The sequence below is a fragment of the Varroa destructor genome, unplaced genomic scaffold, assembly GCF_002443255.2.
Source record: "Varroa destructor unplaced genomic scaffold, Vdes_3.0 BEIS01000004.1, whole genome shotgun sequence".
Lineage (NCBI taxonomy): Eukaryota > Metazoa > Arthropoda > Arachnida > Mesostigmata > Varroidae > Varroa > Varroa destructor.
The window spans coordinates 48,245,276-48,256,685 of NW_019211457.1; the positions used below are offsets into that span (position 1 = coordinate 48,245,276).

At 36.2% G+C, this 11,410-nt stretch overlaps 1 protein-coding gene and 1 long non-coding RNA gene across 10 annotated transcripts in view; one reads left to right on the forward strand and one right to left on the reverse strand.

Moving 5' to 3' along the window:
* The window catches only part of ClC-a (chloride channel protein 2), a 67,160-nt gene that overhangs the window by 42,421 nt on the left and 13,329 nt on the right, over positions 1-11,410 (forward strand). For all 9 annotated transcript variants that reach the window (XM_086986207.1, XM_086986206.1, XM_022805836.2 and 6 more), the window contains 5 exons: positions 356-484; positions 873-955; positions 2,029-2,157; positions 4,121-4,199; positions 7,186-7,311. In XM_086986207.1, coding sequence (XP_086842333.1) covers positions 356-484; positions 873-955; positions 2,029-2,157; positions 4,121-4,199; positions 7,186-7,311 — 546 coding nt within the window. The remainder of the gene's footprint in view (positions 1-355; positions 485-872; positions 956-2,028; positions 2,158-4,120; positions 4,200-7,185; positions 7,312-11,410) is intronic.
* Positions 7,311-11,410, reverse strand: part of LOC147756303 (uncharacterized) — a 15,198-nt gene continuing 11,098 nt past the window's right edge. Inside the window, exon 4 of the long non-coding RNA XR_015325824.1 lies at positions 7,311-8,269. This is a non-coding gene — a long non-coding RNA (uncharacterized LOC147756303). The remainder of the gene's footprint in view (positions 8,270-11,410) is intronic.

Consider the following 11,410-nt stretch of genomic DNA (forward strand, 5'->3'; position numbering starts at 1 on the left):
AGTACGGTTTTTAGTGGAGCTCGGAAATGGTTACACTTTCCACTAAAGCACTACTACAATTATCAAGTTTATATAGCAATCGCTTTTTATTTTCTAATTACATTGTTCGCGATCGAAACTCATCTTATTTAAAACACTGCTATAGAGAACAGTTTGAAGTTCAGAATCAAAAGGAACTTCACTATTATATCAGAATAAAGGTATATATACCGATCAATACAATTACTTAATTTACGGATCTGTGTACCCTAGTTAAGAGGATAAAGCAAAAGATACCTACAGAATACCAATGCCATTTTATTATTCATTTATTTCAAAGCCATAACGATAATAATCGGTTCCATTCATTGATTAGCTCGTCAATGGCTATATCACGACCTGGCTTCTCATCTGGCGTTAAAATATATTGCGTGGGTTTTCTTTCCTGTTCTACTTATCCTGTTCTCATGTGGATTTGCCCATACAGTAGCGCCACAGGCAATTGGTAAGTGATTATTACGTTCTAACTATCATAGCACATATACGATCATCGCTTTTGCCGCAATAGCTTTTTTGTAGAGTTTGTGTGGCGCGACTTTTACATACTCTAAATAGGTAAAGTCCTTAATTCAATTTAGCACAATGGGCATCCAAATGATAAAATAAAACATGTGTCTAAACTGCGTGTTTTGGCATCAACTGATTATTTTAATTATGAACTTATACATCTTTGATTCCCACGCTTAAGGATTTTTTCTGTTGATTTTTTATTTTCATAGTAATTTTAAAACATCACAACAGAAATGTGTCGAGTTGTCGGAGATCAGAGTTTCAGAATAGGATTTTTGAATTTTCCCTTGGCTTTTATTTATCAACCAAATTCTCTATTTAAGGGTCGGGCATTCCAGAGATGAAAACTATCCTCCGAGGCGTTGTTCTCAAAGAGTATCTTACATTCCAAACACTCGTCGCAAAGGTGAGTTGATTTAATTCCTATGTGTACTGTGCAGATGGTGGTCTCCAATCTACTGTTTCTCAAATATAATATCTCATTAAATTGAACAAAGTAACCATTAATAATTTATTATACATACCGGTAAAACTACTGTCACGCATACACAATCTTGCATACTAACCTTTTTTCGCTTAATATTATAGACAACATGTTACCTGCGTTGCAAAATATATAGAAGTATAAACAAATATATGTGTTTTGACGAATATGTAGTAACAGGTAATTTACCTATCAACTAACATTAAGCTAATCTGTATAATTTGTAAACTGAGTACAACTGGCAGTGAAAACTTTTTAAGTGTGAGGCTACGGGACTGCTCTTTAACGAAAAACGATCGCTTAAATCAATTGCTCGAGTAAGAAAATTATTAATATGAACAATTCGACCATATAATTTTCATTCATCAAGTGTATCGATCAAATACAGGATACAACTAAGAGGTTTAAACATGTGTGATTATTTAAGTTTCAAAGATAAAAAACGAACAACAACTAATTAAAAAAACTTATTAGATAAACCTTTCCTAGAAGAGCTACTCGCTAGGAAAAAGCGGGCCTGGATTTTGTTCGACTTATCGGGAGTTTCCCCAACAGATTTGTGGCGCATAGTGGCTATATAACACAGTAAACATTTGCTGACGCTACACTTTGAACCAGCAGAGGCCACACGTCCACGTTATCGTGGCAATGTGCTCAGAGGTGTGCATTAGTCACTCACATCATGTACACCCTACCGTAAAAACTTAGTCTGCAATCTTTTTACAGCCAAATTATCCTAAGTACCAAGCCTGGGAACAATATGATAGTATCATTTTTACCATTACTTCTAGGTTCTGTAAACTGCAAACGAGTGAGACGGAAATACCGTCCAGTGTGCAATTTGTTATTTAATAATTTACTTGTATTATTATGGTGTAAATTTCATTTTTATTTCCAACAAACTCTCTCGGGCCCTAAACGTAGCGTGTTTCATACATACGTAGGATTTGAAACTGTTTACGGAGTTTTAAGCTAACAAACGGGCTTTTTCATAGGTGATTGGATTAACGTGTACGTTAGGCAGCGGGCTGCCTTTAGGAAAGGAAGGGCCTTTCGTCCACATATCGTCGCTCATTGCAACTGTACTATCTAAAATCATCTATTCGTTCAAAGGCATCTACGAGGTAATTAAAAACATGTCAATTATTTACAGCCCTACAGATATCCAATTTGTTGAGGAAATATCCATTGTTCTAACGCCCTAACTGTGCGAACTGCTACTATAAGGTTGTGTGACACTGCAAGAAGGGAAAGACTCACACAGGGGTGAAATCGGTCTTCCTGTATAACCTCAACGTGCGAAGCATAAGAAGGCAGTAGTCCGCAGTACCAAGTAAAATCTTCGGTAATGAGACAGACCGTTAATGAAATTGATAAACCAGTAATGTAATATGTTATTAGCCTATGATGAAAATTAGTTATTTGAGATATAAAAGTAGCACTGAAACGCAAAGCATGGGTGGGTACATATTTACAGTTAAAAGAGCTTTGCTTCAATTACACATAAGTGAGTGCTACGCAACAGATCTGTAGAAATTATAGAAGACCGAAGTAATGGTAACATATTGTCATTCAAACAAAGAAGAAAGAAGGAAAGTCAAAAAGACATTCCGTATCTAAATTTCAAACAACACAAAGAAAAGGCGAAACGGACGAAGGCCTGAAAAAAAACAGTCTAAAATTAAATCTGTTTCATGACTATTATTATAATGGGAATAAAAAAGCACAGACGAGAACTTTATAGATGGAAAACAGTAAATTTGTTGATCTAAAGGATTTATTTATAGTATTTACGTGCCTACAAAATTGCTGACCAATGCCGGTTTGCCTACGAAAGGGCCGACTAAGAAGAAGGCGAAAAGATATTATGTAGGTTTTTTCAGAAAATACAAAGTACTACACCTAGCTGAGACGCGCTTTAATGGGTTGTTTCTCGTCAGCTATTATTTAACCTTTACAAGTTTGACAAGCGTTCAGCAATATTAAAAGCATCTTTTTTTGCCAGATATCGATGCTCGATGTCATTCTCAGTTTTTTGTGCCGCTTCTAGAAAAAGAAGAATTTACATTAGAGAAACTTAAACATTCTTGGTAGGATTTGGATTTAAGGGGTTAGAGAATCGTCCAAAAAAAAACACACCTGATGCATCTGGATTTTTTTTATAGAGAAAGTGACAGTCAGTTGGGAGCAGAAAATATTAACTTCCAGTTTTGTGCATCATCCAGACATTTTGACCTCTTTGATCTTTTGCATTCTTGGGATTGTTTGCCAGTGATCACCCAAGAATTTCTTATTATCGGAATTTTTTATATAAGCAATAATTTAATGAGTTTAGACCTACCAATATCCCTTTGCGCACCGAAAGCTTGAAGAACAATGTCGCGTTTTGAAGACAATACACAACCCGTCATAAAAATGTACAACAGAAACCAGAAGCAAATATCGTTTAAGTATGCATGGAATAAACGGCTAGATTAAAAATCTGGGTTTAGAATCAGTTTCAAACGGTAGAGTCAGGAAGAGGCAGCGTCCCTTGATTAGCGTCAGTTCTGAACTCTATTTATGAACACCATGTCAGACTTGAATTAACAACCTTTTTCCATAAAGAATGAAAATATGCTTATGTACAATATGCATTATAACATAATTAGCAACAAACGAGGAAAGTACAGCAGATACTGTGTCTCTTAAACAAAAACTAATCACCATTTGACCTTTCGACCAAATACGGAGCTCTTACTATATAAACAAGCTCACGATCACAGCAATAAGCTCAGAATCCCATGTGTATTGAAATACTTTCATGAATGAGATAAAAGCAATCTATGTTACAAAAAATAGCGGTACCAAACCAATATATATTGTACATCATTGTATATAGTTCACACATTATATGGTAAGGCATACAGCGTCCTTAGCGAATCATGGGTACTTGTAGTAAGCTATCTATGTTATCTGCTGTTTCAGCTTACTTCACTACCCAAGTTTCTATATCTTAAAATCAACATTTTTACGTATTTATTTCCAAGGCAGTTTTTAACATCATATTTTATATATCTTACAATGTTTATTGTAAAACGATTGCAGAACGAGTCCCGGACGAGTGAAATGTTAGCAGCAGCCTGCGCCGTTGGTGTTGCGTGCACATTTGCTGCTCCGCTCGGAGGTAAGTGCGTCAAATCAGTCCACCCGAGAAATTCTAAGATAACAATTCGTTTAAAGGCGCATTCTGCTTATCCACTGCGGTCTGAGACAATGCTGGCCATTTGACGCATCGATTGTTACATATTAATGTAAACATGGTTTCTTCGAGTGCTTTTTCGGCATGTTCATGTCAACACGGTTTCCATGTTGACATGAAACAAATGAAGTTGGTGCGATTTGTTTTAGGTGTGGTAATTTGAAGTGTAATACTAAACCTTATACACTATATTCTTCAGTGTACCTTCTTATTGAAGGCCTTAAGGCTTCTAAGTATAAGCTAAGTCTAAGCTTAAGTAAGAGTTCTTCAATAAGTATAATGTCATGGTAAAGTGTTGTATTTCAGGTTACAATTACAACTTTAACAATATAGGCATTCAAAGCACTGGTCTAGGAGGCTTAACATATAATATTTTGGTATCTGACCGCGGAAGCATTCCCGCGTTTAAGAAAGCACTATTTTCTTTAGTGCACATTTTTACATGCTCTTTCTATCACAATTGCTCATAAATTATTTGTTAGTTTAAGCTCCATGTATTTGCACTGCTTGTCAAAGAAGCATGTCGTCACATTTTGGTCTAATGTGGAAGTATGACTCTACTTTAAAGGCTGGTTTTACGCTGATTATACACTGATTCTCTAAAGGCGTTTAATAAAAAAAATGTAAAAGCAGTGGTTTTCTTTCATAGTTTGTTGAAAGCAGAACCTAAAAATAAATCTAGTATGTGTAGCCTACATACTTCAGCATTGCTGTATTAAAGTAGAAGTTCTCGCGCTCTTTTTACTGAATAGAAAGTAACACATTTTTTGTTTGTGATAATAGATTATTTTGTTTACGACTGTATTACGACTTTCTCTCTCATCTTACCACCAAATGATGTATCTCCGCGGCGAGTTTCATTTCGAAATTCTTCAACTGCCTTTTTGAGTTGTTGATCTGTGTTCAAAGTAAGATCACAAAGGTGATTGTCCAACAAACGAAAAAGGTGAAAATACGTCGCAAGATCTGGGAAAATCGAAATAGGGTGCAACAAAACGCCCCATTCGATGTCCAGGAAGGTAGGTTCGGGTATGTTTTCCGTGTGTGATTTCGCGTTGTCATGAAACAAGATTGTCTGACCTCGTTTGCCGAATTTGTTTTCTTGAATTGCCTTGTTGACTCGGTGCAATTCGGCCAGTAAACTATATGATTTGCAGAAAATAACTTCTGCCTAACAAAGTGCTTGACTTAAAACATTTAGAAAGCAATTCCCAGTGAATCAGGTTTTTGCAATCGCACTAAACGCAAGCCATACCTTTTTTTTTTTGGTTAAAGATATGGGTGAACCCTGGACCTCAGCTCCTCTACTAGACTCATTTCGGTCTGTAGTTCATGTCGACATACAGGCACCGTTTCTCACTGCTAGTGAGATATCTGTATAAAATCGATCATCGCGGCCGTGGAACGTTTGATACCGGGCGAGATGTTGAACGGCCATAATGCTTTCCCGGAGTCAGGAAATTCAAGAGGTCGCCAAGCATTCCTGAATAACTTCATAGGCCTTAAGGTGGCTAACAACGGTCGTGTGGTTGTAGCCAATCTTTTGGCCAATTCTCGGGTTGTTTGTCGGTTATATTTCTTTCCAAAGTGGCTTCAGTGGTTGTCATCAAGCCCAGACGGTCGGCCAAAGCGGGAGGCATTTTCCAGGCCCCAAGTACCATTTTCGGGCTCAATAAAATTACTCTTGAGCATTTATTTCAGCCATAACGTCGTTACCATATACCAGGCAACTATCTCGGGCTCTTTTGGTAGCGTTTTGTTCTCGATCAATTGCACAGTGCAAAAAGTGCTGAATATGTATTTTTTTTACCTGAAACACCCATCTTTGAAGAGTTCTATGGTACTGAAGTTGCAGTTACAACACGACACCGCCAAAGCCCACAGAGATAGAGCGGGAAAAATGTTTTCGAACGGTATATAAGTCGTGGACAACAATTGATGTTCAATAAGTATATTAGTACAGAAAAAACACTACGTTATTAACAACTGTTACGAACATTTTCTTTGCAACCTAATAATATAGAGTTGCCCTTACAATTTTAACTGATAGAATTTCAGCGAGCAACTGACCTCAAGGTGAATTACTTTTTGACGGTGTTGATAAAAAGTTTTTTTTGCATATGGGTCCATGCAAAGTTCATGCAAATGAACTCGAACTCTGTAAGCCTTCAGTTAATCCCTTCAGCGGAGAACAATCGTAAGGGACTATGAATAGAGTAGAAAAGTAGTGACGGGATATGCACAATCAATTATTTAATAAGTGTAGTAAGTGCGACTTTACCTGCTCAAACAAAAAGAAATATGAATACTATTTTGGAAATAGGGTAATTCTAATAGGAGTATCCATTGAAGATATGATGATCGTGGTTCCACCGAATCTACCTCTGACGTTCATGTAACTAATGTTATACTGTTTGTTATATTAAGTCCAACTTTATAAGAATATCGGACGTTTTGTAACCGTGAACAAAGCGTCTAACAAAGGTTTGCATGACTACGATTGTAATTCATGTAGCTCATACGAAGCACCTTAATAGACGACACATGTACATGGAGGTGCCTCATATTGACATACAATACGATTTTGGCGCCTACATTTATTATTTTTGTTAGGCTCACGACTGTTGTTGATGGATCCCGTCTGAATAGCAATCAGAATACTGCAATATATTGTAAATAGTTCCGTACATAGCACCCGCTGTAGGTTTCATCAAAAGGAACCCTGATTTCGCTTTGTCTGAATTGGTGCTAACGAAAATTACTATGCTTCACACAGTTTTATTGGATTCATAGTCATATCATTACACATTGATCACAAATTTTATTTTACGAAAATATATTAACTGTGCAGAGTTAATTATAATTTCATTTCATGTGATGGTCGAAAATTGTTATATTCTACCATTTTCAGGTGTCTTATTCAGTATCGAGGTAACATCAGTGTTTTTTGCGGTCCGCAATTACTGGCGGGGTTTCTTTGCGGCCGCTTGTGGTGCTCTCGTGTGGCAGCTGCTTGGCGTCTGGTTACGAGAACAAGGTATTGAACGCCATACAATCTTATGTGTACGCTTACATTCGTCCTTACATTTACATCATGAATTTACAATCATATTCTCATGTTAACTATATAAAAAGTGAACTATAGGCTTAAAACTTTTTTTACGAGTTTTCCGAAACTGAGTTCTTGCTGACTCGGAGAGAATCTTCATTTTTCCAGAAACATGCGGGAAGTACTAAAGCACAAACTTGTTTTTCATTTAATTGTTTTTTTTATTTGCAAACCTTATGTTCGAGGTTTGTGTCATCAAGCATACGAATTATGCCATATATGGATCAAACTGGGTTCAATCGCGGCTTCGTGGAAGATCGGCTTGACTTACTAAACCATCTTATTCATCTTTATAAATATGGAATACTATTCTGCTTAAGGGGAATACTATTCTGCTTAAGGTGCATAAAAAGGGAAATTCGTACCACATGAGAAGTCATCTAGACCAAAGCAGCTTTAAAAAACTGAAAAAAATAATTTGTTTTCAAACTGAAACTATTAAAATATTCGATTGCGTGCTATTGGCTTCAAGGTCTTACTGCAAGCAGTCGTCTAGTCGGAGGGACAAAGACGAAAGGCAAAAGACGCATCGACTGAAAGTATAGTATACAGCTGAACTGCTACGTAGCTTATATCTTACGAAAACCTTACATTTGCCAACCAATTCGCACGTTTCTGGTTCCAATAATTATTGTCAACTACCGCATGAGCAAAGCACCGTAATAATTTTCGAAACTGTCATTAGTACCACAATAAGCTTTTTTTTTTGAAAGTTAATAGTATTTATGTATCATAGTATTTCCTAGAACGATTGTGTAACGTGATGCAATCAGGAGTACAGAATCATTTGCAGTGCTTTATATATATAATTTACCCTTCCAGTGATTTGATAATAAGAAACGTCGTTTGCAGCACCTAAGCATTCTGAAGTGTTGACAGAGGAGTACTGAAATTAAAGAAAAACAAAATACTGAATGAAGCCATGTTGTTTACGTTTGAACGGTAGAGTTGTGTACAGTTGCTTGAGTATTTCTATTGTTGCACCTATAAAGGGTTTTGTGCGCCTAGAATTAAAATAAACGAATGCCAGTTACATGTAATAACAAAGAATCTGGTCCTTCATAGAGGTGAGGGTTTTTATAGCTATTATATTGCCAGTTGTCAATAGATAAGCTCGGATAAGATCGGATCATATAACTAGTAATGTCACTATTTTGGCTTGAAAATCTCTAAGAGGGCACTCCACACAAAAACCCGACTCACATTTGCCAAACAAATCAATTCAATTTATTGCTGAACTTATTAACTTGTGAGTGGCGTACTGTCTCTCCGTTCTTTTATAGGATTCGATCTCGACCGGCTCTATATCATTGAGCGCAACAAATGTAAGATTAACAATTACATTAGTAAAGCAAGGAAACGCACCTAATTTGTTGCACCTCAATGTAGTCGTAAAGAAGACTTTTTAAACAGACTTCTTAGAAAATGCTGAACTAATCTCACTGATTGTAATTGCGATACTGTAGCCGTTTTTTGGGTATCCACTACCACTAAGAGATGCATATAGGCTCAAAGTTTAAATAAAACCAAAAGATAGAAGGGTATACAGTATCTACTGTATTATTTATATCATAACTGCACAGTTCATTAAAAAGCTTTATGGATTTACATTTTTTTTCATTTATGTTCGCTATGAGCCCGCATATTTTTTCCCACCTTCTCTTCACTAGTGTTAAACCTGTATACTAACAACGCTAAGGCTAACATTAAATGTGTGTGTTATCAGTATACGTCAAACAATTATTAACGATCAATAACTTAATAAACCTGAGACGTCACGGTTCAGCTCGTTGCTGTATCATCACGGCCCTCTGTCTCAGACTTGCAATACCTTTGCAGAAAATGGCACACTCATAACCAACTGTGGTCTCTTCTGCCTCTTTTGACATTCCCAACCACGCACTTACGTAAACTTCGTCGTTAACCCCATTCATCTCAAATGGCCCTTCATCCATCAGCATGTGTATTTGTATGGATGTATGTCACACGTGTATGGCTGCAGGCGGGAATACCTCTCTTCCTTGCAAGAAAGGATCTACTTCTTGTTATAGTACTCTTCTACAGAAACTGTAATATTAACCCCACCAGCTTTTTAACCTCTTAAAAGCAAGTAAGTATACGCAAAGATATGTTTCCTCTTCCTAACTAAACTTTCCATAAACAATCCTAAAGTATATATTAGCATATTAGAAATATTGTCACACAGCTTAAAAGTATATAATATTATCAGGTCCTATCATGCTTATGGCTGTCCCATCTGAAAGCAAACTTCGAACATTTGAACTATCCGTGTTTGGTAGTTAACCTGTTGTTTATTCTCCATAAAATGCAATGTAGCAGTTACTGATGTAGCGCTTCGGGACACCTTAAGCATAACACTGTGCCAGAATATAAGTGTATTTAAAATTTTCTTTTTTTTTATTTTTAAAAAAAGCATTTAATTATAAATGGCTTTGTAAATGAGCAGACAATAACTGTTGTCATATGGTCATGCGCATAACTTCAAAAGGTCTTCCTTAGACCTAAGGGAATACTACTTATTCTTCCAACTGTTCTGACCAACATCTCGATGATGCAGAATTCAGATATCACCAGCTTGTTTAAAATCGTAACTCAGATTCTAATATAAGCAGTTCTCTTCACTTATATAGCAAAATAACCCCTACACGCACATCTAGCGCTTTCTATAAGTGAAGTTCACTATTCAAATTTGAATCCCCTTGGACCAATATCTGGGATAATTACCAAAGTTTGGCTTTGGACCGTCTCGGGATATAATCTATTGTTTCAATGTTAACAGTAATCTTCCTCTAGTCAAATAAAAATAGGCTAGGGGTGGAAAAAGGCAAACTGTTTGCTTTCATGTTCAAGCTTTTTTAGGCATTTTCAGACGCTACAGTCGTGCGGGCGGTGGAGGTCTATGAAACAAAAAACAGAAAAGCATGCTTTTGACTTATCATAGTAGCGAAGACATTATGAATATGGGTGTATTATATAATGCCGAGAAAATGATAGTCATACTAAAATAATCATAGTCTAATTGACTGTAAGTTACTAATGACAGTATGCTAGGTTTTCTTTATTGAGGTCTTCGACTTCATGCGAGTACAAATTATGTTTCCTATAAGATGCTTCCTGCCAGTTGAATAAATAGACAGATTTGTATAGCGTAACTGTGCTGTTTTTGTGCTGTACTTACTGGTGCTTCTGTCAGAGCTTTTATGTTGCGCTCCAGGCATGTTTGACAAAGTTCCCTATTTGAGGAGTTGAATGGTGGTTAAAAAAAGTAACCTCTTTCATATATAAAATTTGATCTATCATCCAAAATGTGTAGGTGAGGTACGCTTATATTCGATCAAGCATTTTTCACCCTACTTTTTCAAAACACACTTTTTTGATGTTTGTGTAGGAAGTCCTTAACTCAATTTCTGTTGTTCCCAGCTAATATTGCAAACCAGGTACGTTGCCTATGAGACTCGCAGCGCATTTTGCTTTCTTTTTTTATCTATGCGAAGACGTGCAGGCTTTTTTTTAGGAATTAGGCTGTATGTGAAATAAAATTTTTCGTGACTTTCTCCTTTTCTTTGTTCTGTATACAATGATATGTGCCTACTGCAGTGCTTGCTTACATTCATTAGTGTGCTGTTTTAAGTTAACAATCGAATTGCCTTAGATTCACGGTGACGAGATTGATGGGTGTTGACCTAATAACTAATTTACTTACTCAACAAAAAAGCACATCATAATGGCTCATTATCAAAAATGAGCAGTGTTCTGGAATATCCTGCTAGTTTGTTTAAGAAATAAGAAATAATAGACAACGGTATCTTATTCATTTACAGCCTTTAAGTGCAGCCTAGAGATACATTTTCCTGGCATTTAGGTGGATCTTTTTGAAAGCTTTCAAGACACCGCTAAGGAGCTCAAGAAATTGTATTACATTGAGTATTATATTGTACCTGTATTATATATATATATATATATATATATATATATAAGCCTGAATCTTCAAAGCCTTTATTTATAT